At 51.5% G+C, this 27,961-nt stretch overlaps 1 protein-coding gene and 1 non-coding gene across 2 annotated transcripts in view; both read right to left on the bottom strand.

The window, feature by feature from the left end:
* The window catches only part of LOC105484820 (major facilitator superfamily domain containing 4A), a 33,878-nt gene that overhangs the window by 5,050 nt on the left and 867 nt on the right, over positions 1–27,961 (bottom strand). The window contains exons 2-8 of the mRNA XM_011746839.3: positions 17,553–17,751; positions 16,588–16,848; positions 13,440–13,608; positions 12,602–12,717; positions 11,379–11,552; positions 5,369–5,516; positions 16–86 (exon numbers count right to left, since the gene is read on the bottom strand). Of these exons, the coding sequence (XP_011745141.1) occupies positions 16–86; positions 5,369–5,516; positions 11,379–11,552; positions 12,602–12,717; positions 13,440–13,608; positions 16,588–16,848; positions 17,553–17,751 (1,138 nt within the window). The remainder of the gene's footprint in view (positions 1–15; positions 87–5,368; positions 5,517–11,378; positions 11,553–12,601; positions 12,718–13,439; positions 13,609–16,587; positions 16,849–17,552; positions 17,752–27,961) is intronic.
* Positions 2,692–2,798, bottom strand: LOC112427261 (U6 spliceosomal RNA). Its single transcript, XR_003018769.2, has one exon. It is a non-coding gene; the product is annotated as a U6 spliceosomal RNA (small nuclear RNA).

Genomic DNA, 27,961 nt, shown 5'->3' with positions numbered 1-27,961 from the left:
AAGGTCCCCACATACCGAACCAACCAGCATCTGTAGCACCATCTCGCCAACTCCTGCCCCTGTCACCAGCACTGTGGTTGCACAGCCTAACAAAAAGAGAAGGTTTGGTTTGGTAAACGCAAGTTAAGGAGACAGAAGTCAGTGTTACAATCCAGGTTCTTGGCCAGGCGCAGTGGCGTATGCATTTTGGGAGGCACATCCTAGCACTTTAGGAGTCAGAAGTGAGAGGATCTTTTGAGGCCAGGAGTTCAAGACCAGTCTGAGCAACATCACAAGACTTCGTCTCTACAAAAAGTAACTTTTTAAAAAATTAGCCAGGAATGGTGGTGTGCACCTGTAGTCCCAGCTACTTGGGAGGCTATGGTGGGAGGATCCCTTGAGCCCATGAGCTGGAGGCTGCAGTGAGCCATGATCGCACCACTGCATTCCAGCCTGGGTGACAGAGTGAGACCCTCTCAAAAAAGGGGGAGGAAAAAAAAAAAAGCAAACTTAGGTTGCTTCTGGGAAACCTCTGGAAGATGGCATGGTGGAAAGGACTACTTTGGATTTCTCAGACATGAGCCTGTAACTTTGCTTTGGGAATGCCGAGGTCTTACTGTCATTTTGTCCCTTCCTTGTTCTGAAACCTTCAATTGCTCATCACTCTCTCAGGGTAGATCCCATCTTGCTTAGCCCTGGCATTCAGCACCATTCCCATTCTGACTGCTACCTACCTTTCTAGAAAGATTTCTTGATATCCTGAGACTCACCCTCTGGTGCAGGCAGACTGGTATCTTCGCTGTCCTGGCATTGCACTGACCAGCCATACGCTTTCATGAGTCTGGCAGCATGGTGCAGACCTTCAGAGCCCAAGCTTCAGAGTCAGATGGGTTCAAAGTCACATAGCCATGTGACCTTAAACAAATTCCCTAACTTCTCTAGGCCTTGGTTTCCTTCTCAGTAAGATGGGCTTCACACATCCTTCACAGAGTTACTGTGTGGGTAACTCTGATGTAAGACATGCCAAGAGCCCGGCATAGGACTGGCACACAGTAAACTCAAAACCAGCCCAACTCTCTGCCCAAGCCCTTCAGCACTGCCTTCAGGATGAAGGCCAAGGGCTTTCATGTGGTTGCAGGGCCCTTTAGACTCTGCCCCTGCTGACGGCTCAGGCTTCTCTCTCCCCCTGCAACCCCCATACTCTCACCTCCAGGCCAACACACACCTTTACTCCCCACTGAACATTCCTCCTCCTCCTCTTTTCTGGTAAATTATCATTCACCTTTTTTTTTTTTTTTTTTTTTTTTTTGAGACAGAGTCTTGCTCTGTCACCCAGGCTGGAGTACAGTGCCTTAGCCTCCCAAGAAGCTGGGATTATAGGCATGCACCACCACACCTGGCTAAGTTTTGTATTTTTAGTAGAGATGGGGTTCCATCATGTTGGCCAGCTGGTTCCCATTCATCTTTTAGGTCCTAGTTTTGACTTCCATCAGTAATGTTCCTCCCTGGTCCCCAAGCCTGGATGGGTTGCTTCTCTGTGCTGTGCTATCACCCTACACCTGCTCTCACCACACTGTGTTGACCAGCCAGCCCTCCCCACAAGGCTGGAAGCCCAGGAGAGGATGGCCATGCCTTGTCATATAGATCACTGGCATAAACCAGTGCTTGTTAGTAGCACAGCAGCTAACACATAGTAGACACTTTTTTTTTTTTTTTTTTAATAAAATGGTTGTCATCATTGTCTACTCTGGACTTCATGTTCCTTTTAGCTCGTTCAGTCTCACTTATGTTCAGACTTGTCTCTGTGCCTTTGCTCTCATTCTGTTCACTGCCCCACCCTGCCCAGGAATGCCTTTCCATTTTCCTCTCTGCTTTTCTAGATTCTGGGCCAGCTCACATCCCATCCCCTCTATGAAGCTACTTTTATTTAAATCAACACTGCCCCCTCACTCCCTTCCCTGAATTCCAGTAGCACCCAACTGTCTGTTCCACTCATTTGTTTAAGAAACTGAGGACCACTGGGTTCTGTGCTAACCACTGAGGATGCTCAGGTGAATACTAAGAGTTAACAAGACATTGAGTGCCTGTGAGCCAGCTTCGATGCTAAGTCAAAAGCTTTACATTTTTTCTGATTCACAAAACAATCATAAAAGGCAGGTATTTGCATCCTTATTTTACAGATGAGAAAACTGAGGCTCAGAGAGGGGAAGGAAGTGAAACTGCACAAGGTCATAAAGCCGGTAACTCTGGAGGCAGGACTGCCAGGTGTGCAGTTGCCTGCACAGCCCATGCTCTTACCCTTGTCCCTTGCTGGGGTCATGTTGTCTAGGAGAAGAAGCAGATAACATAGGTACAAAAGTCTTGAGATGGGTCAAACATGAGAGACAGGGGCAACGTCAAAGGGCACAAAGGGGAGGCACACCTTTCCAGTGGGGATCAGAGGAGCTTCCTGGAGGGGGATGCTTCCTGCACTGGGTCTGGAAGGAAGAGCAGGCAGATAAAGGGGCGAGATGGAGCGGGGAGGACGTTCCAGGCAGAGGGTTCACCACGTGCCAAAGCAGGCAGGTACAGAACAGTTTTTGTGCTATCAGGGAATAGCATGTAATTTGTGGCTAGGATGCAGGCTTCGAGGGGAAGCAGGGAGAGAGAAGGTTGGAGAGAAAGACGCTCCATAGGTAGATCTGGAGGTTGTGATCAGCTCTATTTTCTGGGTTTTTTGGGGAACACTTCACATATTTGCATGTCATCCTTGAACAGGGGCCATGCTAATCATCTCTGTGTTGGTCCAAGTTTAGTACATGTGCTGCTGAAGTAAGCACAGCCCTGTTTTACCGTGTGGAGGGTGGCTTAGTACATGGTCCTCACCTCTGGCTGCACAGTAGAATCACCCAGCAGCTCTGGGTCAGTTGCATCAGACTCAGAGGTAAGGCCCAGTCACTGGGTTTTGGTACCAGAGCTCCAGGTGATTTTAACGTTCAGCCAGCTGGGTTAGATGGAGGCAAGACTGAAGACAAGGAGACAAGTCAAGACCCATCAAAGAAGGGATGGAGGTGATTAGAACTTGGAAAAAGCTGGGTACCATTAACTAGTCCAAGCAGGTCAATGAAGATAAAGCCCTTAAATTAGGCAGGGACAGTAAGAAATGAAGAGAATGGATTTGAGTGATCATTTGCAGGCGAATCAATCAATATCACTTTTTTTTTTTTTTTTTTTTTTTTTTTTTTTTGAGACGGAGTCTTGCTCTGTCATCCAGGCTGGAGTGCAGTCTCAGCTCTCTGCAACCTCCACCTCCCGGGTTCAAGCGATTCTCCTGCCTCAGCCTCCCAAGTAGCTGGGATTACAGGTGCCCGCCACCACGCCTAACTAATTTTTGTATTTTTAGTAGAGACAGGGTTTCACCATGTTGGCCAGGCTGGTCCCAAATTCCTGACTTCAAGTGATCTTCACGCCTCAGCCTCCCAAAGTGCTGGGATTACAGGCGTGAGCCACCGCACCCGGCCTCATTTATCATTATTAAGCTCTAACATTTGTTGATCACCTAAAACTCTTGAGTTTTGCTGTGTGACATGTGATAGCTACCTTATTTCATTACTTCATTTATTCCCTTGATTCTTGGAGACTGACGGGCGAGGGAGGAGTCTGAGGGCTCCTGGGCCCTCGCCCGTGGGAGCTGGGTGCGTGGCTGTCCTGTTGTTAGGACAAGCGGCAGGGAGAGGCTGTGTTTCCTTGGCCATGTCCCGTAGTGCCCAGCATGATGTCCTGAGTAGCAGAAAGACGGGTGAGTGAGGGGCTGCCTGGATGATGACTGGCTGATGCATTTTCTGCCCTCAGTTTTCACCATGGCCAGGATCTCTTCAGAGTCACGATGCAATGGAATTTATACCAGGTGTGCCCTGATTTGGGGGTGTTTCTCAGATGATGTATAGTACCCCCACTCAGAGGAGCCAGAAGCCAAAGAAACTCAGATGCACTTGAATCTCTAATTCACTCTCTCACAGGAATTGTCTTCTAAACTACAAATTAAACAGCGCAGAGAATGGTCTCACAAGCTCAGAAGGGATCTGGGAGGAAATGAACTGCTAAGAGGGTTATTTTCAGTTACTTTCACTTACTGCTTTAAACTATGCTTCTATTGTTTGAGGTTTTAGCAGTGAGCACATACGACTTATATAATAAAAAAAAATTCCATTTTGAAAACAAAACAAAAAGTGTGCAGCTTTATCATAGAAAAGATTTTATTCCTAACGACTGATGGTGATGTTATGTGCTAAAATTATCTGAGGCTTATCCCTCGATTTCAAGGATCCAGGCTGTGGATGACAGCTGGGTGCAGCTCTAACTGCCCTGACTCTCCCTGTACACCAACTTCCCCCACTCCTCTCTAAAGAAATTGCTCATCTTTTTTTTTTTTTTTTTTTTGAGACAGTCTCACTCTGTCGCCCAGGCTGGACTGCAGTGGCGCAATCTCAGCTCACTGCAACCTCCGCCTCCGGGGTTCACGCCATTCTCCTGCCTCAGCCTCCGAAGTAGCTGGAACTACAGGCACCCACCACCACGCCCGGCTAATTTTTTGTATTTTTAGTAGAGACGGGGTTTCACCGTGTTAGCCAGGATGGTCTCGATATCCTGACCTGGTGATCTGCACGCCTTGGCCTCCCAAAGTGCTGGGATTACAGGCGTGAGTCACCACGCCCGGCCAGAAATTGCTCATCTTAATGCTGGTTTTCCAGCTTCTAGTGCGTCTCTGGTGATGTTCAAAACATAATTATTTTTAATTAACTCATTAAAAAAGAGATCTTTGCTATAGGCACTTGGGAGGCTAGGGAAAGGGGAGGGAGATTAGTAGAGAGAATTCGAGATTTCTGACATCAAAGAGGCTGTGTCACTCCTGAAACCAGATGTGGAGTCAGTGTTCTAATCCTCCATGTTTTTAACAACATCCACCACAGCCACGAGGCAGGCACGTACTGTTACTGAAAATTAGGTTACAAAATGCCTTTCCTATGCCATAACTTCTCCTGTGCATCTTTGCTTCTCTTTGAACTTGGCATTTCCAGCACATGCATATCGCACAAAATGTCAGCTGCAGGTCAGCAGACGTTACAATGGGCACAAAGCAGATAGAAAAAAGAAGCTTAACTGCTCTCTGTGGCCTGCAATCCCATCATTACGGGGATAATTTTGAATGGAGGGAGCCCAGCGGGTCAGAACGACCCCCGCTGTGAGCCTGCTCCCGCCAGAGTCAGGAGCGGGGCATTCGTTTCTCCAGGGAGCTAGGGCAGCGTTCTCGCTGGGAGATGGTGCTGGCCTAGAAGAGCACAGAGAGGGCGCAGAGCGAGGCGGCGGCGCCCAGCTAGAGCGCGCCTCCTGGCTCGGGCCCGGCCCTCACCTTTGTACTGCAGCGAGTCCTCGGTGTAGGCCAGCATGCTGGGGAAGGTGCTGCTGAGAAACAGGCCCAGGCTTGCCGTCCCCACGAACAGAAAGACGACGTTGTAGGAGAAAATAAGCAGCACCAGGAACGTCACCACCACGCCGACCTGTCGCGGCAGAGGTGGAGGCGGTTAGGAATTGCGAAAAGCCGAGCATCCGTGCTGAGGAACCGCCAGGAGTCGGCGTCTCTTGACTCGGCGTTTCCTCTCTGGCCCCAGGAGCCCAGCTGTGTGACCCGCGCGCCACCCCGTGGACCGGGCGGGAACCGCAGTGTTCCCGGGACCGTTCTGACATCCGGAAGCAAGCGTGGAAAGGAGACTCCGCCTAGACATCTCCCCACCTAGACATCTCCCCACCTAGACATCTCCCCTAACAGCTACGGCACACCCTGCGTAAGCGTTTGGCGACTGAGGACTACCTGTCCCCAAGGTCTCATCTGTAACCACGGGAACTCCACCCAAGCCAGTTTCATCAGCTCTCTCTGCCCTGCCAGCCCTGGGGGTAGGAGAGTCCTCTGTTTCTTTGTGAGAAGCTGCTTCTCTTCTGAAGGCCAAGAGTGCACAGACAGGAAGCCATCAGATAGCAGGGAAAAAGGGATGGTGGCAGCAGGGTCCCATCCTCTGGGAATCCTAGCCAGCTTCCCAGGGAGAGGGTCAGTGGCTCAGCTTGGCACCCTCAGATTTGACTCAGATTCCCATGGCAGATGCTAACCTATGATTGGAGACCCAGAAATCTTTTTTCTTTTCTTACCTTTTTTTTTTTTTTTTTTAGAGAGAGAGGGTCTCACTTTGTTGCCCAGGTTGGAGTACAGTGGTGCGATCTCAGCTCACTGCAGCCTCGACCTACAGGGCTCAAGCGTTCCTCCCACCTCAGCCTCCTGAGTAGCTGAGACTACAGGCACGTGCCACCACGCCTGCTAATTTTCTGTATTTTTAGTAGAGAAAGGATTTTGACAGGCTGGTCTTGAACTCCTGGGCTCAAGCAATCCATCTGCTTCAGCTTCCCAAAGTGTTGGGATTACAAGCATGAGCCCCCATGCCCGGCCAAATCTTTCTAGTTCAGTCAAGGTCTCTGTCACTCAAGCATATTTTTGTTTATATAACCATATTTCTAAGTTCTTTAAACACGTTTTTATGTCTGCATTGAGTCACTTCTATGCAAGATGTATCTGGGAATAAACCCAGGCAGCACAAGATTTGGGGTCAGAAGACCCAGGTGGAAGTCCCGATGGTGTTTTTTACAGCTGTGGAACCCGGAAGTAGTTGATTGCTCTGATTCTTAACTTCCTAATCTGCAAAATAGGAATAGTTACAAAAGCCACACTAAAGAGTGGTGGTGAAATAATATAAATGAAGGGGCTCTGTAAACTGTGGTGCATCAGACAAATATGAGTCCTAGTGTTTCTCTGTGGGCTTTTCTTAGACATCTCAGGAGATAAGGATCTTCTATAGCAGCCTATGGCTTTGAGGTAAAAATCTCCTGGATGAGGACATCTGTTTATTTAAAAAGTAAGTACGGACTATAGAGCTAGGCAAGAAATCTCATCCAGCTCCCAACCCCTCCACTTCTGGGCATGCAGAAAGGAAAAGACTTTCGGAGAGTTGGGAGCCGATCCTGGGAGAGTTGCTCCAATTGGAAAATCAAAGGCGGTGCTCCTAATCCTTGAGGCTTTTACACTCCTCTAGCAGCCCTTCGGTCTCTGCCACAGGATCCGTTAGGTGGAAGGTGTTCTCGAGGCTCAGAGGCCTTACCCAGACAGACTTCCTGCCCTGGGGAGGGATCAACCACAAAACAGTGGCTGAAAGAGAGAAACACCTTCCCTTCACAATGGAAATGGAAAGACAAAAGACTTCTTTCATGCAGTAAAAATATGAAAGTAATAGCCTATCTGTGGTTCCAAAGGTCATGTCTTTCTTTGGCATGGAACATGGTCCCTGAGATCCATTTGTTCTTGCTGCCCCCTCTGCTCACTCTCTCAAAGTTGAGGTGGCCCAGGATTCTATTCTGGCTCTTCCATATCCACAGTGCCCTGCTCCACGTTTCACCTGCCTCTACAGCAGGCGTGCTTACATCTATCCCTCTAGCCATGAGCTGTGTCCAGGACTCCGGACTTGAACCTAAAGTTGCCCCTTGGATATAGTCAGTCCCTGGATGACTAACCATGTGGCCCAAACTGGACTTTTAATTTCCTCTGCCAATCCTGTGAGAGCATCCCAGTCATGCAGTTGCTCAAGTCCTGTGTCTAAGGTCCTTGATTCCTCCCACACCTGGGTCAGCAGCAAGTCCTGTCCATACCACCTCAAAAAACATGTTCAATCTTTGCACCGCTCCAGATCCATCCAGACTGCCCGCAACCCAACCGCCTCCCTCTTGTGCCTGGACTACAATAACAGACAGTGCATGCTTAACTCTTGCCAGCTACAGTCTGTTCTTCCACATAGAGTACACTTTTAAAATGCAGTGCAAGAGGCTGGAGATGGTGGTTCCTGTCTAATTCTACCACTTCGGTAGGCTGAGGCAGGAAGGATCGCTTGAGCCTAGGAGTTCGAGACCAGCCTGGGCAACATAGTGAGACCCTGTCTCTATAAAAAATAAATAAATAAATTTTAAAAATGCAATGCAAGCTATGTTAGATGGAAATGTGAAACATCATGGGACGCTTGTATAAGTGCCGTTTACTTCATAGCATGAATAAATGTATCTGTGAGACGCAAAAAAAATAAAAAGAAAATGCAATACAGACCTTTTTAAAACCTTCTATTGGCTTCCTGCCCACTTAGAATAAAATTCAAAGCCCGGCTTACAAAACTCTGAGGATGTAGCCCCTGTCTACTTCCCATCCTCATCTCTTTCTGCTCCCCATCCCCCACCCTGCCTACCATGCTTCCCCGAAGTTAGCCTCCTACCCGCTAACCCAGGCCTTTGAACATGGGCCTTTGAACCTCAGCCAGGCCTGCTCACCTCCTGCCTTCAGGGGCTGGCACCTTCTTGATATTCAGTGTTCAACTTAGGAGCCTGGGACAGATGCCGGGGTTTGGAAGCCACCACTCCTGCTCCTCTTCCTCCACCTGGCTATCCCATGTACAAACTACATGCATTTCCAGCCAAGCCTCAAAGACTGTCACCCTGAAAATCCCCAGATTTGGGGACATTTTAAAGACACTCAAGTCTTATTTTAGCCTTGGTGATAGAAGACTAAATACAACCAGGGCGAACTATCAGCTCCACCAACTCTCTTCCCACGCGGTGTGGCCCCTGCCTCAGCCAGTGACTCAGTCTGGCACTGAGCCTGCATCCCCACTGCCTACACCCCCTCACCCTCCATCTGTGCCAGGGCACACTGCCCTCCTCTGGCCGGCCATAAGTTCTCTGAAAGTAAGAACCTTGTCTTCCAGAACTTGGCGGCCTGCAGTTTGCAGCAAGGCTTTGCACACAGCACAAACATACTAAGTCAGGAAGTAGCTGTTGAGCTCCAGGAGAACGCTAAGAACAGGTGGCCATTAATTTAACCTAGAGAGGAATACTCAGAAATAGTCACAGTGAATATGACACAGGCACTTCGCATCTACACGGGAGAGGCTTGCTCAGGGCCACTCAGCTGCAGTTCCCAAACAGGGTGCCCACAAAAGCACCTGGAAAGCTTCCAAAACAACCCAGAGGCCCAGGCTCCTCTCCACACCTCCTAAATTAGAATCTCTGGGGTACAGGGTCCATGATCCTATTTTCTCTTTTTTTTTTTTTTTTTTTTGAGATGAAGTCTCGCTCTGTCACCAGGCTGGAGTGCAGTAGCGCCATCTCGGCTCACTGCAACCTCCACCTGCTGGGTTCGAGCGATTCTCCTACCTCAGCCTCCTGAGTAGCTGGGATTACAGGCACACGCCACCACACCCGGCTAATTTTTGTATTTTTAGTAGAGATGGGGTATCACTATGTTGGTCAGGCTGGTCTTGAACTCCTGACCTCGTGATCCGCCCGCCTCGGCCTCCCAGAGTTCTGGGATTATAGGTGTGAGCCACTGCACCTGGCCTTTTCATGATCCTATTTTCAAAAAGCAGCTCCAGTGAATCTAATGTATTTGGGAGTCACTTGTTCTAGGACAGTGTTTTCCTAAGCTTGCTGGATGATGTAATTCCCATGGGGCATTTGTTTAATACATAGATTGCTATGCCTCCTCCTGGACATTCGGATTTAGTCAGTCTGGGTTGGGCCCAGGAACCTGATTTTCCTTTTTAAAACCCAGCACCCCAGGTGAGTATCTATGGGCAATGCCTAACACATGTGGATGCTTCAGACCTTTATTTTCCCAAACTCAGATTTCCACCCACTCTCCTCTGTCTTAGCAATTGGCCTTGTGTCTGACCCAGACAAGGAAGCCAGGGCTGGTCACCATGTCTGTGCCCTTCTTCTTCTGGAACCTTTCCCCTTTGACATCATTTTGCCCCCGCTCCATGGACAGGGGCCTTCCTCCTTGCTGAGCTTAGCGCTTCCTCCACTCCCACTCTCCATCCCACCTCCCCTCTCTCAGGGCCTTCCTCATTCAGTTACTCTCCCACAATGGTATTTTCACAGACCCCTCTTCCTAATAGGTGTCCTCCCTGTATCCTCTACTATAAACAGGCCCATGTCACCCCGAGTCCTGCGGAACACAACTCCCTTCAACTCAAAAATATTGACAAAGAGAAATGCAAATTCCTCCACTGCTCATCTCCCTCTCACCCTCAACCTCCTGAGTTTGGGTTTACCCACCCACCTCCCATCTACATTGAACTGAAATTTCTCTCTTGAGGGTCAGCTGGCACAAGGTCAAATCCAAAGGCCTTTCTCAGGGATCATGATCTTTGTCTCTGAAACTGCAACATTATGTCCAAACCCCTTATCTGCTAGAAATTCAACAAAGGAAATGCTTTCTTTCCTGGGCTTAGTACCCTCATTGGGCTACTTGGAAAGGTAGTGAGTTGCAGTTACTAGAGGTGTTTAAGCAGACAGCGGACCCTTTGGAAGGGATGTTATAGAGGTGGCTCAGCCTGATGGGAGGTTGGACTAGACGATTTGGCAGGAGTCTGTAATGTGGACCCCTGTGTCATGGATGGTGATGTGTATGGACACCAAGGCAAGAGTCTTAACCCACTGCTCAGGCCCAGACCTCCTGCCTCCCAGGCAGATCGGTTCCTTGAAGGCCATCCTCCATGCCCTTCTGCCTACTTAAGAATCACCTAGGGCTGGGTAGAGTGGCTTACTCCTGTAATCCCAGCACTTTGGGAGGCCAAGGCGGGTGGATCATTTGAGAGGTCAGGAGTTCAAGACCAGTCTGGCCAACATGGTGAAACCCCATCACCACTAAAAATACAAAAATTAGCCAGGCATGGTGGTAGGCTCCTGTAATCCCAGCTACTTGGGAGGCTGAGGCAGGAGAATCACTTGAACCTGGGAGACAGAGGTTGCAGTGAGCTGAGATTACACCACTGAGCTCTAGTCTGGGTGACAGAGTGAGACCCTATCTCAAAAAAAAAAAAAAAATCCCCTAGGAGAGCTACAGAATGCAAATCCCCAGGCCCCAGCCCAAGGTGGTGACTCCAAAGGCTGCAGGATCCCTGGCCTCCATAGCTTTCCACTGACTGGAGGTCTCTAAGCAGCTGGGCACCAAGGTAAACCCAGGAGGACCAGGGCCAGCACTGGCTTTCCTCATCCTCATGGCCGGTTGTCGGCTGGGAGGGGCTCCACACACTGCAGCCAGCACCTCCTACAGACCTTTCCTTTTATGTTTTAATGGTATAAGATCACAGGCCTAGAGAGGGGAAGAGACTTTTCGTGGTCACACAGGTAGGCTCCACCTCCCAGGCTCCCACCCCTTCCTCGTCATCCTCTCTCTCCTGTCTTCCCTCTACTCCTGAGTTCCCATCCTGCTGGCAGAGTGCAGGCCTCGGGTAGGGCCAGGAGGGGAAGTGAGAGGAGGTTATTCAGCTGCTTACCACGTTGATGAAAACCATGGTGGCTGGCTTCATTCTTGAGGAGATGGGAATGGAGAGGAGCCGGCCCAGTGTGATGAAGCCCCAGAAGAGGCTGGGGAGGTAGCCGGCCACCTTGTGTCCCACAGACAGGGGCTTCTCCACAGCATAGCTGTACACGAAGGCAGAATAGGCACCCTGTGGAGAGACCGGGTGCCGCTGAGCACACCTGCAGCCCAGCCAGACGACGACCCTCACAAAGGGAGCCCAGGCTGGGCACGTGTGGTGAGGGCAGAGGGAGGACTGCCTGTTTCCGCTCCCAGAGGCTCAGCCAGTGCTGGGCTTTAAGCCAAGGCCACAGAGCACACTTTGCCAAAGTTAAGGACAGAACCCGGGGTGCCTTAGCTTACAGACTGCACCGCGGAGACCTAGGGGTTCCAGAGAGGTGGCTCTGGATCTCCATGGGAGTGCCTGCAGGGCCTGGGCAGACAGGCACTGCTCCCCACTTCAACCAGAGTAGAACACCAATTTAAAAAAAAAAAAAAAAAGGTGTGTGCAAGCATCTGGTTTTACAGATGAGAAAGTAGACAGAAGTGACTTGCCCAAGGTCACACCAAGTGCTAGACGCCAACCAGTACTGGCACGAATACTTTCCATCAGGTCATCTAAGTTCTTAGGGCTTTTTTCTCTGGAGAGGCCATCATATGGCAATCAGTTGGTCAGCCATTTACGACTGCCCTAATATAATCCTAAGAAGTTTCTGGAAAAAGGTGCTGACTAACGTAACAGAGATCACTAGTGGAATGAACAGCTGAGCCTAAATTCCACCTGAAGCTTGTTTACAACAATGGCTCAAGACACCCAGGTTTGTAATGTATTCCAGGAAGCAAAGTGCCCTAGCGTTTATATAGCATGACCTCTAATTGGGGAATAGGGCACCACCCTTTTAAAAAATGCAGGTAGCCTGTCCTTGACAACAAACCAGTTAGGCCCCTACCTATAGCACTAACAAAAATAAAACAAAAATAAAAAACAATTGGCCAAGACAGAAGCCTATAGTACCAACGCGCTGTGACTGATTCTGGAGACAGTCTCCCTAGGGCTTTAGATTAAATTTTTGAATCAACTGTACTCCAGGAGAGGTCTCCAGGAAACCTTCATGCTCCTCTCTTTCTCTTGCCTTTCCCAGACTGGAGTCTTGGGGTGAAGGGTCCCCCAATAGGGGGCGCCCTCTGAGGCAGGCTCACCGTCAACCCATCCGTCATGAACAGGACCAGGGCGGCCGTGATGTGGATGGCAAAGAAGGAATAAGGGGCTCCTCTGAGGTTCTTCCTTTGGCAGCAGCTGAACAGGTCCTCATGCCCTGCAGGAGGCACAGGATAAACAGGGGTGAGTCTCAGCTTCTGCTCCCTCCCTCTGCACGTCCCAGGGCCATGGCTGGCAGTCAGAAGAGCCCTACAGGATGGGGCCCACTTACTACCTCCACTTTCACCACCTTTCTGTTAGGGACAACCCCCGTCCATCTCCCAGTCTGGGTGGAAGCAAGGCTTAGAGAGGTCAGGTGACTTGCCCAACATAACAAAAGGCAAAGCTGAGCAGAATGGAGGGTGGAGCCAGAAGTTTGCCTTCCTCATTCTCTTGGCCAGGTTGCACCATAAAAAAAAAAAAAAAGACTATCACCTGTGGCCAGGCATGGTGGCTCACACCTGTAATCCCAGCACTTTGGGAGGCTGAGGCAGATGGATCACCTGAGGTCAGGAGTTTGAGACCAGCCTGGCCAACGAGGTGAAACTCCGTCTCTACTTTAAAAATACAAAAATTAGCCAGGTGTGGTGATGTGCGACCGTAATCCCTGCTATTTGGGAGGCTGAGGCAGGAGAATTGCTTGAACCTGGGAGGCGGAGGTTGCAGTGAGCCAAGATCACACCACTATACTCTAGCCTGGGTGACGAGAGTGAAACTCTGTCTCAAAAAAAAAAAAAAAAAAAAATCACCTGTGATCTAGATTCCTTCTCTCTGGGAGAGGGGTTACCAAGGAAGCCTCAACATGAGGCTGTGAGGATGCAAATTCATCTTAGCCCCTACCTGGGTGTGACTGAAACTTTGGGGGCAGTGAGGAGGCATCTTCCTTCTCAGGAGGCTGTGTCTCCAAGGCAAGCTCATCAGCAGACAGAAGCAGGGGCCTCCTCTGGGGGCAGCAGGTCAGCAGCCGCTCCTTGGACAGCAGCATCAGCACAGCCATGGGCACTGGAAGCTGGGGAGCAGGCAGAGGGTCAGGAGAAGGCTCCCCCTTCCCACGCCTGACCTCTGCACACACTGCATGTGCATAGTCCTGGGACAAGACAGCTCTTTTCCAAGGGTGCCCAGCTAAGAGCTGAGCCATCCCTACCTAAGAAGCCAGGTGCCTTGACCAAGGTAGGAGTGGGGAAGCTTGGTGTAATTCCTGCCTGATCAACATACTCACTGCCCTGAAAAGACAGGTATTTGTCACATGCAAAGCTTAGACTCAAACTCTCTGCCGGCCCAGGAGAGGTGCTGGGGGTGAGCCTGCCGGAGCATCACACCTCACTCTCCTTCATGCTGGTGGGTCACATGATGCTTTACAAAGCAGCTTTGCTTTTGGGCATCACATCTCCACAAAATATGCTGGGGGATGTTATCACTTCGTCATAACCTGTTAGAACTGGAAGAGATCCGAGGGATAAACTAGAGACTGAGAGACTGCCCTGGTCACACAGTGGACTCAGGGCAAAGCCAGAACAGAGCCTGGCATCCTGATTCTTCCAGCGCTGTCTCCACCTGAGGAGCCGCCTTGGTGATGTGTATCCTAGCAGGGCACAGAGGCTCTCCTCAGGGGCTTGAAAACAAAAACGTGGTCTCCTTTTGATTGAAAAATGCATGTTTACGAGCAGCCCATACACATAAGCCCAATGTTCGTCTGCTGCTATTTGTGCTAAATCAGAACTCCTTCAGAGCAGCGGGAAATGGCTCCTGCTTCTGAAGTTGCCTGGGGAAGCCTCCACCACCTCCCTCAGAGGCCCCTGCCTGTGTCTCACCACCCTGGCTGCCAGGAAGTACCACTTCAAGTCTAACTACTGTCCTTCCTGCTGCAGCTTCAGCCCAGTTCCTTTTGCTTAGGAAAGAGAAGAAGCCCAGGGAGCTGCGGATGTGTCCCAGAGGCTGGTGAGAACGCCCAGCTACTGGGGTCTGCACGGCCCATGGGAGAGGCCGGCAGGGTAGAGATGGAAGACCGGCAGACTGCCAGCCCTTGTCTGGTGCTGTTCTCGGGGAGCCCTTCCCTGCCCCTGGAGGCAGGCTGGCTCTCACCAGTATTTCCCAAAGTCACCTAACAGGAGTGAAAGACAAAAACCACCCCTGTGTTGGCACCTCCCTATGGTGACCTTGGGAGCCTTTCTGCACACTCAAAAAGACGTCAAGGTCAGATGTGGCCCCTGGCAGTCAGGCCTGAGTGGGGAGAGAACAGCCCCTGCTGAGCCCTAATGGGGGAGACACAGCCCTCCCTCCAGTGTGAGGGGGGAAACAGGAAACCCACCCACAGAGGCCTGTAGTGGCAGAGTGCCTGAGTGAAGGCCAAGGGGAAACAGCTGTACAAGAGGCGTGATCACTCAGGTGGGGCTTTCCAGGGAGGTGGGTGCTGGGAAGGGCTTCACAGAGGATTGGCTGGCATTGCTGGCAGGAACACGCCTGATGTTATAAGAATTCCATTCAGGGAAGGCAGCCCCACCTTAAGTCAGAGAAGGACAGGTGGGGTGTGCATGTGTGTGTGTGTGTGCACACCCTCATGAGTATATGCACAGCCCCATCTTCCTCTGTGCTGGACTGTTTATTTTCAGACACAAACCAACAGAAAAAGTCCGGAAATCCTGCAGCAAACAAAGTCCCTCCAGTCTGCACCTCGTGGGGCAAGAGAGAACAAACCTCGGGCTTAAGCCGGACGTTCCGGCTTCCTGGTCTGGGAGTCCCAGCCTAGAGGTTCTACTGACACTGCTCCTTCCCTTCGCAGGTCCCTCCTGGAAGGACTGGATGGGCATGGGCTGGAAAGGGAAGGAGCAGAGGGAGAGGGTGCATTTATGAGAGCCCCTAGAGGAGATTCCGACCAGGGAAAGGAAATCTACAAAGGAAAGGAAGGAAAAGGACTGGTGATGAGGGGGCAGCCAGTAGATGGTCTATGCTGAGGGTCAGGGCTTCCAGCCGGGCTCAGCCCCCTACCAGTCCCTTGTCAAGGCTTTGAGTTGGTGATGGCATGACACCCCCCGCCGCCCTGCTGCTCATTGGAATGGTGGTCTCAAAGGCTCCCTTCAGTGCTATGTGTGTGGCATATTCTGAGGCTCAGCAGCAGCTGGGCCACTGCTCTAGTGCCTGAGTCCAGCCTACCTGCCCCAGGAGAGCTGAGAAGTCCACCTACTGCAAAGAGAGGCTCTAAGCCACCATGACAAGCAGCACGGTGCCTCCACCCCACAGCCAGGACAGTGGCCACTGGAGTCTTCCCACCCCCAGCCCAGGAGCCAGGGCTTCTCTGGTGTTCCCGACAGTCCTCCCCAAGCCAGGCGGATGTGGGTAGAGGGTCTCCCCACCTGACACTCTGGCTCCAGTATGGGTTAACATGAGAGATCCCAACTTGGGTTTGCAGAGCACCAGAGGAGGTTTCCAGCCAGAGGCCTGAGTCAGTGCTCACTTGGCAGGGGTGTACAAAGCGGGCCTCGGTATCTGACGCAGTCATGGAGTGAAGTGGTCTCTCACTGTTCCCACCACAGGCTGCCTTGGCAGGCAGGGCCCTTCAGAGGCCATCTTGTCTGTCCCCTAGCCTCCACAGGAGCCCCTGACAGCAGGGTACAAGAGAATCCCACCGTCGATGAAAGGCCCCAGAGAAAAACCTGCCACTTCCTGCCAGGGTCTGTCCAGGGCCCACTTTATCTGGCCTTGGAGAAAAAAACTAGTTTCCCACAGAGCCTCCGATAATTCGACAGTTGACCCTGATTTTCACTGCACTCAGCCTGCTCATTGTTTTACCTTCGTCGAGAACTGCAATCACAGGTGGAGTAGTGTGGGGGATCCCGGGGAGGATTAGTCCTCCAATCCTCCTGCCTCTGGGATGCACACCTCAGCCCCAGCACACTCTCAGCATCTGAAGAATCTGCACTGGGTGTGGGGTGGACTGGGATGTGTGGACTGTCCACTAGCTCCCTACCCGGCCCGCCCCAGGGACACTCACATTGATGAGGGCCATGATCCAGAAGGCATAGGACACTCGGGTCCCTGCCCCATCCTTTGGAGTCAGCCCCGGGAACGTCTGGTTGGACCAAGGCTTGGCCTCTACGTGGTGCTGGGCCAGCACCCTGGAGACATGGAACAGGTGGCCTCGGGAGGTGGTGTTGGCTGTGCTATTGGCAGGCAAGCAGTTGGCCTCAGACAGGAAAGGGTCAGCAATAAGGGGGCTCAGCAGAGCGCCAAAGCCCACGAAGAAATGGAGCACCTGGGGACAGAGGAGAGGTGGCGGGTGGGGACGTGGCTCAGTCTTCAGGCCAGGGAAGCAGTGGCCTGGCCTCCAGCCCAGAGTACCCACACTGAGCCTCCTCCCCCAATTCCACCCTCTGCCCCATCTGGGGGCTACTGCCCAGCCCTGGAGTAGGGAGCCATGGGGGTAGGAAGCAGGAAAGGTGAGGAGAGGTGAGGAGTGACACTCCTTTCTCAACCACGCTGCCGGCCTGGGATGACTCGGGTGACAGTGCCCAGTTCCCTCCCCATCTCTATCAATCCCCAGCTGGGACTGATCCCCATGGTAGCATCCACCAGCTAACACCCTAAAGGGAAGGGGGCACAAAAAGGGAAAGGCTGGCTGAATCCCAGGCACAAAAAGGGAAGGACTGGCTGAATCCTGGGGGGAGAAGGAAGAAGAAAGGAGAGAGAGGGAAGGAGGGGAAGGAGAGGGGAGGCAAGCCCTGAGTCATACCCTCTTTCCAGTTCACAAAGAATTTTATTTCCTGAGCGCTGAGGCTCCTGGGACACCCTGCAGTGAGGGCAGGGATCACTGCTCTGCTTTAGAGATGGGAGTCCAGAACTTACTAACCCTGCTGGTAAATGGCTCCCTGGGGGAGCAGGCTGAGAGAGACTGAGGGGGCCTAGGGAGCTCCCACACCTTCCCCAGCTCCCAGTCCTGTGCCTGCTGGCAGGGCTCACCTGGAGGAAGACGGCTGAGTCCTTCTGGTACATCCTCACCAGCTGCATGTTGGCCACGGTGTCGATGCAGCCCATGGCCAAGCCCGCCAGCGCCATAACTGAGGCCAGCACCTTCACATCGCGGCAGAAGGGAATGACGGCAAACACCAGGGAGATGGCCAGAGAGGAGGTGAACAGGGCCCATAGGGACTGGGCCAGGCTGCAGGAGGGAAGGGTGATGTCAGGGGAGGGGGCTGGAAGCATCCTCTCCTGCTTCTCCTCCATTCACTGGGTGGTCTGGGCAGCCAAGACATTTCTCCCCCTCTGGCAGAAAAGGAAGAGAGCTGAGGAAGAAGCTGCTCACTTATTAGCTGTGGGCAAGTTGTCAACATCTGCTCAGATAACAATCTACCTCACAAGGTGGCTGCAGGACAATTCACAAAGCCTAGCCACTATTATTCTATTGACAAACAATTGTATGTTATTTCCTTAAATCCTAAATGGTTTACTTAAAAGCAATTAAATGCAAAAATATTTCCCACCCTTTTCAGGGAACCTGCTTTGAGCATCCAAGAGACCTGTGCCACAGGCATGCAACCGCAGGTGGGACCCGATGGAACCTGAGCCCAGAAGTCCCTGAGCTGGGCATTTCCTCCTGTGCAGGCATTGGCACTGGCTGCCCTGTGCCCTCCCCACACAGGAATGGTGAGGCAGCCACTACTTCACAGGCACCCGGCCTGAGCCACCCGCACCAGCGCCCACAGCCCAGGTATTCAGGTGATTTTGTGACCCCTGTAGCAGGCAGAGGTCTCAGGCTCCGTACCTGGCAAATGTGCAGAAGTGGGGAAAGGAGGCGCTGCGGCCATCCCCACTGAGAGGTGACTGTGTTGATCTTCCCCTTCTTCAGATAATAGAAATGCCCACAGGAGGCAGGGGGAGGGCCTGCTACCCTACCAGTGAATGAATGAATGAGTGAATGAATGGATGAAGTGTCTCAGGCTCTGTCAAGGTCTTTTTAGGACACTCTGCGCAATAACCAGACTCTCAGAGAAAGGATTAAGCCTTGTATTTTCTGAGACCAGTCTGAAAGTCTAATGTCAGAGAGGAGAGATTGGGCAGCAGGAAGGTTCTGGAGGTTGTAGAGGAACTTTCTCAGATTATGAAAAGTGAGAGAGCCCCTGCATCAGCCTCCACTGTGGCTGCTGGACCTGGAAAGGTGGGAGCTGAGAGACGGAGGGGGAAAGGCCTCTCGGAGTTTCACACTGAAAAAAAAAAGGGGAGGGCCTCAGGCTGTCTTTCCAGAGCTTCTACCCTGACCCCCTTGGCTCTTGGCCTTGGTCCTCAGCCACCTCATCTTGCCCCATCTTTGATTAAATCCTCTATCAGAACGGCTCTGCTGATAGCAGCAGTTCGTTATTTTCTCTTTTCTTGTTTCCAGGCTGATCTGCTGGGGAGATTACCGATCATGACAGTCATGACCCCAGTGTGTTCCCAACTCAGAACTCATGGGGGAGGGGAAGGGGACCAACCTCAAGGCCAGCTGTTAGAAGGAGATGGAGGGAGAGTGCGTCATGGGGAGACAATGCTAACACACACCATGGGGCTGATGAAACAGCAGGCTGCTCATCATAGTTCTCTCTCTTTCCCCTCCCTTTCCCTGGACAAGACAGACTAGGCAGCCTCCTGGGTGGCCTGACTTCAGGGATAGCAAGAGGGTCACCTGTCTGCACTCTCAGAGGTCCCCCCACTGACGCCAGTACCAGGACACGACATTTTTACCACCTCACTTTGCGGTAAGCAGGGATGCCACAAGGCAAGTGCAAAAACTCCCTTGAAGAACTAGCCCATTATCATTATTGCCTTTCAGTCCTGCAGGGAAGTGGTGAAATCATGCATCCTGCAGCAAAGTCCTGAGGGGAACGGGATCTGGGATCAGTAAACTGACATGGGCAGGGGCTGCGCAGAGGTATGGGAAAGGAAACCAGGATAACATCGAGTGCTACTGTGGTCTGCTGACAACTGCTAACGTTTGTCATTTGGTGCATATGACAAGGCTGTGAGGCAGGCTTTGTCGTTGTGCCTATTTGACCCGTGAGTAAACTTGGGCTGAGAAAGGCTAAGATAGCAGCAGACAGAGCCTGAACTCTAACCAAGGTCTTCTGGCTTGATAGTCCCTATGCTATGCTGCTTTTCCAAGGAGGAGTGTGTGTGTGCACATGTGGGTGCATGTGTATGGGTATGTGACCGAGTTACTCACTAATGGCTCCACTCAGAAGGTGCAAATACAGGAGGGGAGGGGAGGGAGCCACAGACCCAGCCAGGCTGGAGAGGGGAGCGCCAGCCGAGAATAGGAGGCCAGATTCTGCAGAGCGTTGAATGGCAGGGCTAGGAAGCACTGGAGAGCAGCTGCAGTCTCTAGAACATGCGCCTCTAACACCCCTCTGCGGGGGTTAGCAGAGCTCCACATGCTCTCGAGCATCACTGCTGGCTCCACCACCAGCTTCCCCAGGCATCTGCCTCCGCCTGTTCATTGTGGAAGCCATGCCTGGCCCTAAGTTCGGCCCTGCAGATGCTCAACCCAGGTTCCTGGACATGGCTAGTGACTGGCGCAGTGCTTGGGGAATGCTTGTCTTGCCACCCCACACAGGATGGCCTGGTAGAAGGGACTAGGCACTGCTGGGAGGCTGATGTGCGAGTTTTGCTAGTTTATCTGATAGGGGTGACAGAGATAGAGGCAGAGAAAGAATCATGTAGGGATGGGTTGCCAGGAAGGTGCCAGGTGCACGGTGGGGGATCAGGAAAAGGGGAAGGGGTCAGGAAGGACTGGAACGGGTCAGGAAGCCCTGTCCAGGTCTCATCTCTGTCCTGTTCGCTGCTCTTTGTCTCCTCTCACCTGTCATTCTTGAGAAGGACACTAGGTGCCCACTGGGGACATGGTCTGTCCCAGGCTCAGCCATAGGCAGGAGGGAGGAATAAAGAGAGAAAAGACGGAAAAGGGAGGCTGGAGAGAACCACGCCTGGGAAATCCCCTCCCTGCATCTCCCTGGGCTGTGATTTTAGCTTGATAGGCCCAGAGGTTAGGGCGATGGAGACCTGTTCCCAATAAATGGGGACATCTGTACCACAGGAAATCTTGTCTGTAGATCCCAGGCTGCCCACCCTCCCTAAATGCTTCCACAGGGCTGTGCCTGGGCATTCCAAACATCAGCCTGAACAAATTTCTTTAGAATGATATGCTGTTGCCAAGGAAAAGGAAGTTCCAGACACATCCCAGAGCCAGACTGAAATACATTTATTGCCTGTTTTAAATGGCTTGGTCAATAGCCCCTTCTAGGAATGTGGATCATTAAAAATTAGGGAATAACCATGTCAAAACAGTTTTGGCATCCAGGATGGAGTGGGATCTGGAATCAGAATACTGGGTTCTAGGCCCACCTCGGCCACTTCCCAGTCGTGTGGCTTGGGCAAGCCACTTACGCTTAGCCCCTCTGAGCCTCGCTTTCCTCTGCTGTAAAATGGGGATAACAAGCTCTGCATGAGGTTGAGGCTGCCAGGAGGAGTCCATGTGATGTGACATTTCATCCTCCTTTGCTCACTCTCTGGGATTTTCCCCTGGCCACCTGCCACCCCTCCCAGGTGCTCACTGCCTCCCTGCTGGCCCTGACTTCCCCAAAGAGCAATGTTGGGCCCAGAGAACTGCACTGAGCTGACAGGGTACAGAGACCAGTGCCAGCTCCCAGATTCCACCCTCCCAGGCCTGCCCCTATTCCTGCTGCAATGCCCTTTGGGGTGACCCTGGGAGGCTGGCCCAGGAACTGTTGGAGAGAGGTACCCCTGCTCCTGCCCCTTGTCCCCTGTCCCACTAACTCCCCACCCTGGGCAGCATCCCAGCTAAGGTGGCAGCAATGACATGAGTTCTGTCCCTCATTTTACAGATCAGAAAACTGAGGCCCAGATAGGGGAAAAGAGAGCAGTAGAACTAAGCCAGGATCCAAAGTCTGGGCTCCCAACCCAGGCAAAGCCAGCAGAGTGGAAGAGTAGCAGAGTGGCATTGATCTTCCCTCCCCTGGTCCTGGGCTCACAGGTTAATTCAGTCCAATTAGAGAAACAGCCTCACTTTCCCCAAGGCCCAGAGAGACCCAAGAAATAGCCTGGACAGTCTGGAAAACCTACTTCAGGAAGTCTCAGAAATGACCAAGTTACTTATTAATGGCTCCACACAGAAGGTCTAAGTGGGAGAGGGAAGAGGAGTGGAGCCAGATCTCCCCCAGGTGAGCTGTGGCTCTGCTGGAGTCACCTGCCCAGCCCCTCTTGCTGGGTGACCTTGAGCTGCTGCTACCCCCTTCAGCCCCATGCTCTGCCTTTCCCACAGGGGACACATGATCACTTTGACCTGGCTCTGCCTTGGGCACCTGTTCTTGCCCTCCTGGTTCTGTGAAAAGAGGAGGGAATGGTTGGCTCCCAAACAGGGGAAGGTCCTGAGAAGTAAGATGCCAAGCAGCCCACTCCTGCCTGCCACCCCAGGGGTGGGGAAGAATGCTGCTGAGGCCCATCCCCCATGCCACCTTGGGTAGGGCCTGATGGCATTGACATTCTCTTCACATTTTTGTCCCAGGTGATCCCTCTGCCCAGCAGGGACGCTCAGGATATCTTCCTCCTGCCTCTCCCCTCCTAGCCTGGATAATCTCCTTCCTCAAAGGACCAGGGGAGAGGTGCAGAGAGCAGAACTGTGGAAGAGTCACAGATGGAAGTGTCCCTAGCCCCTATCCACGCCCAAAGGGGCAGCAGCCCAGAAGGAGATGGTTTGGGGACCTAGGACAAGAAACCAGGTGACAAGGGTCCCCCTGGGAGCTAGGGCAGGCGGGTGACTCTATCTCAGGCCAGGCTGATGGGGAAGGGGCCGCTGAGACTGAGGGTAAGGCCAGGGGTAAAAAGGCCCCCCTCTAACTTGGTCACCCCAGCCCTCACACTGATACCCCAGTTGTTCAGGACCCCATGTTAAAGCTGGAGAGATCCAAAGGGAGGGGCAGACAAACTGGTCTATGGGGAGATTCCAAGGTACGGCAGGACCACCCTGTTAGACTCTGAGGTTGGGAGCTGTAACTTGTGCATGACGGCATCCCTTGGGGCCCGCCTTGGTGCTGGGCACACAGGGCGTGCTCCTTAGATGTTGGTTGAGCTTGAACTTGCAGTCTGTTCACTTGGAACACCTCTCCCTCAATTTCTTTGCATGCCTGGCTCTCTCCTGTCATGCAAGAGCCAGTTTTAATATCACCTCCCCAGAAACGGCTTCCTTGAGCACCTGGCTAAGTAGCCCCCAAAATGTGCCACTCTCCATGCTACCCTGCTTGATTGCCTCCATTTCACAATGTAAAATCCTCCAGAGTGTGGGCTCCATGAGTGCAGTGACTTTTACCTTGTCTGTTGTATTCACCCTTAAAACAAGTGAATACAACAGACCCTCCGGCTCAAGAGGTATTTGTTGAATGAGTGAATTAATGGGTGGGATAAGTTTTGAGATTTTTATTTTGGTTTTTGAGATAGGATCTCGCTCTGTTGCTCAGGTAGGAGTGCAGTGGTACAGTCACAGCTCACTGCAGCCTCAACCTCCAGGCTCAAGTGACCCTCCCACTCCCGCCTCCTTAGTAGCTGGGACTACAGGTGTGCACCACCATGCCCAGCTAATTTTAAAAATTTTTTAGAGACAAGGTATCACTTTGTTGCCCAGGCTGGTCTTGAACTCCTGCCCTCAAGTGATCCTCCTACCTTGGCCTCCCAAAGTGCTGGAATTACAGGTGTGAGCCACCGAACCTAGCTCTGAGGTTTTTTTAACTTAAAAAAATTGACATATAAATTATATACTATAAAATTCACATATTTAAGCATACAATTTAATGGTTTTTAGAATATTTGGAGTTGTAAAACCATCACTACAATCTACCTTTAGAGCATTTCTATCACCCCAAAAAGAGATCTTATATCCAGGCTGGGCGCAGTGGCTCACACCTGTAATCCCAGCACTTTGGGAGGCCAAGGGAGGTGGACTGCTTGAGGTCAGGAGTTCGAGACCAGCCTGGCCAACATGGTGAAACCTGTCTCCACTAAAAATACAAAAATTAGCCGGGTGTGGCAGCACATGCCTGTAATCTCAGCTTCTAGGGAGGCCTGAGGCGTGGGAATTGCTTGAAGAAGAACCCGGGAGGCGGAGTTTGCAGTGTACCGAGATCGTGCCACTTCACTTCAGCTTGGGCAACAGAATAAGACTATGTCTCAAAAAATAAAAAGAAAAAAGAAATCTTATATTCATTAGTAGTCACTCTCCATTCATCTCCACACCCTACCCTTAGCCCCAGGCAACTACTAACTTAGTTTCTGTATCTGTAGATTTCCTTATTCTGAACTTTTATATAAATAAAATCATATAATATGTGATCTCTTGTGTCGGTCTTCTTTCACTTAGCATAATGTTTTCCAGATCATCTGTGGTATAGCATGTGTCAGTACCTCATCCCTTTTTATGGCTGAATGATATTCCATTGCATGGATATACCACTTTTTTTTTTCTTTTTTTGAGACATAGTTTCACTGTTGTCACCCAAGCTGGAGTGTAATGGCACAATCTCAGCTCACTGCAACCTCTGCCTCCTGGGTTCCAGCGATACTCCTGCCACAACCTCCCGAGTAGCTGGGATTACAGGCATGCACCACCATGCCTAGTTAACTTTTGTGTGTGTGGTTTTTTTTTGTTTTTTTTTTTAGTAGAGACAGGGTTTCACCATGTTGGCCAGGCTGGTCTTAAACTCCTAACCTCAGGTGATCTACCCGCCTCAGCCTTCCAAAGTGCTGGGATCACAGGAGTGAGCCAACGCGTCCGGCCAATACACCACATTTTTGTTTTGTTTTCTTTTGACACTGGAGTCTCACTATGCTGCCCAGGTTGGCTTTGAACTCCTGGACTCAAGAGAGCATCCCACCTCAGCCTCTCACGTAGCTGGAACAACAAGGCATCCACCACCACACCTGGCTGAATAGACCACGTTTTTGTTTGTCCATCCATCCGCTGATGGACATTTGGTTTGTTTCTACTTTTTGACTGGGATGAATAATGCTGCCATGAACATACACGTACACGTTTAGTGTGTGGACATACATTTTCAGTTCTTTGGGGATCATACTTGGGAGTTGGGACCATATGACAGTCCCATGTTGAGACTGATTTTTAAAACAAGGACAATGTCTGGTGCTGGACACTCAGTAGGCTTTTGGCACAGGTTTGTTGCATGCTGATTGGTAGACAAGGTGCTGGAGGGAGAGGCAGAGGCTTTCTGGATAGGAGACCAACCAGGGCCCAGCTCAGGGGGAGAAGCTGGTTTGTCCTGTGTTCCAGGGACTGGAGGGGGCCAGCGTGTCTGGGGGTGGCCTGTACAACTGGTGTATGGAAGACAGGGTTTGATGCAATGGCCAGGAGCGAGTCATAGCTAAGTCTGGGGCAGGGTAGGATTGCATATTAGAAGGAATTTGAGGGAGAAAAAAAGAGAGAAAAAGAGAAAGAGAACAGGGCAAAGAGAGGAAGAACTTAACAGAGGAAGAACTCTGACAAACCCTCTGTTAAGAGAGCATAGGCTGGGGAGAGGCCAAGGTGAGGCTGTGAGAAGCCTGGGGAAGCTCTGAAAGTTGTTTACCTACGCTGATGCCTCCGAGATAAAGGGGTCTCCCAACTGCCTAGGGTGGTTAGACAAGTCCCCAAGAAACCAGGAAAAATCCCAATCTTTAATCTAAATACCCCTTCCCCTTTCCTGCCTGACAAAGCACATACCTACACACCCTTGCCAAACAGGTGGCTTTTAGTTTTTCTCTGAGAGAGTAAGCAAGTTGGTGTTGCCCTGAGCTCAAGTCTTCCCCTGCACCCACTCCAATAACCAAGGCTCTCCACCTTCCACACGTAGTCCTCCCAAAGTACATCCCTATGGAGGCATCCAGAAGCCCCAATCAGCCTGCGCCCTCAGTCTGGGCCCAGCAGTAGGCAGGACCTGAGTAGGAACCCACGAGAAAGACACTGCCCCCAACTCTCCTCTCCCATGTGTCATCCTAAACTTTCCCCCACTCCCCCGCAACAGCTGGCTCTCACAGATTTGTTAAAGCAATCCCCCACTCACAAGTATAAACCAAGCGAGAGCGCTAGCTGCTAATCACTTAAGCTGCAAAGCACTTGCTTGCAGGGGTATTGCATTTTAACTGAGACATGGTCCCACGGAATCCAGCTTTAAAGCTTTGTTGCAGGGCTGGTGGAGCTTCTGTCGGCGGGGATGGGAGACTGTGATGAGAGCTGCCCAGAGTCATCGAGGTGGAGGGAGACTGTCGCCTACACTCAAGGCCACCCCTGGACATCCCTCTGTTTCCACTGTATATCTGCTCTTCTCTTAACCAAAGGCAAGAGTTCTTCATGGCATTTGGTCTTGGGGGTGGGAGGACTGAGGTTCAGAATTTAAACCTCAACCACTGATAGGATCTACCCCACCCCCCAAAGATCTCAGCAGGAAGCCCCAGAGGGTCACCATTACATTCCTAGAAGTTGTCAGAGCTCAGGAACACCCAGCCCATGAGCATCCTCAGGGCTACTCATCCCAAACCTGTGCCTGATCCGCAGAGTTTACACTGATTACTCACAAAACAAGAGGCATTGCCTAAGTATCTGTTTTACAGACAACGCCTGCGTTCAAATTCTGGCTAGGCCTCTTCTTAACAACCATGCGCTGTGGGCCAAGTTTCTTAACCTCTCTGTGCCTCCACTTCCTTATGCATAAAATGGAGATAACAGTACTACTTTGCAAGGTGGTTGTGAAGATTAAATGGGCTGATACATGTGAAGTACTATGAATAGTGCCTGGCACACAGTAAGTGCAGAATAAAGTTAGTTATCATTGTTACCATGATTTTTTTTCTCTTCTGTGAGCCAGTTCCTGCTGCAGGGTTCTCTCTGCTGCCTGTTCAGAGCCCCCTGTTGGGTAAGCAGTGCTGAGGGAGACACAAAGCTACCCCCGGAGAGATGGCCCAGCTGGGTGGGTGTGCATCTCTGCTGGTTTCACAAACCCTGCCCTGCCAACGTGTCATTTCAAATTATCCTCATTCCCCTTGGTGTTCTTTGCACTACATATGTTCTTTAAAAGTTCTAGGTAAAGGAGCTTTTGTAAGTCAAAGTACTTAAAACCAAAAAACCTCTGCTAGCCATGGATCCTTTTTTTTTTTTTTTTGAGACGGAGTCTCGCTCTGTCACCCAGGCTGGAGTGCAGTGGCCGGATCTCAGCTCACTGCAAGCTCCGCCTCCCGGGTTCACGCCATTCTCCTGCCTCAGCCTCCCGAGTAGCTGGGACTACAGGCGCCCGCCACCTCGCCCGGCTAGTTTTTTGTATTTTTAGTAGAGACGGGGTTTCACCGTGGTCTCGATCTCCTGACCTTGTGATCCGCCCGCCTCGGCCTCCCAAAGTGCTGGGATTACAGGCGTGAGCCACCGCGCCCGGCCAGGATCCTTTACCTTAGTTTCTAATTAAACCTCTAGGCAGAATGAATCTTGAGCTTTTTCTTAAGATTTTCTGAATCTTTTGTATATTCCAATCCTGTACCACACCCACAAAACACTGGTGTACACAAGGAGACTTGCTTTTTAAGAGGAGAATAATTTGGTTTACAAGAGGATTTGGGGAAAATGGGGATAATCACTTCCAAAATTGGTCATGTTTTTAAGGCTTAAAGTGGGGTCCATCTGTACTGACACCTGTGCTCCCTCCACCAGCTCTGGAAGCGAGGTGGATGGATGGAAACACCTGCCCTCACGAACACCTCTAGGCGTGAGCCAAAGGGCATGACCACAGCCCATTACAGCCCCTCCAGAGGTTTCTCTGGGATAGCCCAACTGCGGTTTTGTCTCCAGGCCGGCTGCTTGCTCGACTGAGTCCATGGGATCTGGGAAACCACTCAGCCAGGAGCTGGGGACTGGGGAAATCACGCAACAGCCTCTGGTTTGCAAGTCATCTATTCCCTATTCTATTATGGGTCTCTGTTTTCCATGCTGCACTGGGAGAGTGAATCTTGCTGTCTTTCCACAAGGGCCCCCGGAGGTGGCCCTGTTCAATTTAAGTCGAGAGAATAAGGCTCTGCAATGGTATCAAAGGGGGATTTCTGGGGGTGGTGCCAGGGAGAGTCCAGAGCCCTGTCCTGGGGCAGAGGCCAAGCAGGAGTAGCATGAGGTTGGGGGGGAGTGGAGGGGAACCTTGGCACCAGGCTGGAGTGTCACCTTACCAAGCTATGGGTAAAGTGCCCTGCCCCTCCCAACCTGGCCTCAACGGTGAGGTTCTGTGTGTCTCGGAGGCCAACGCAGGAACCATGTTCTGGCTGCCTCAGGAGGAGGGCTACACAGGACCCACCAACTCCGT

This window comes from Macaca nemestrina, chromosome 1 (assembly GCF_043159975.1).
Source record: "Macaca nemestrina isolate mMacNem1 chromosome 1, mMacNem.hap1, whole genome shotgun sequence".
NCBI lineage: Eukaryota > Metazoa > Chordata > Mammalia > Primates > Cercopithecidae > Macaca > Macaca nemestrina.
The sequence above is the reverse complement of the archived record's forward strand: the minus strand, read 5'-3'. Positions and strand labels throughout refer to the sequence as shown.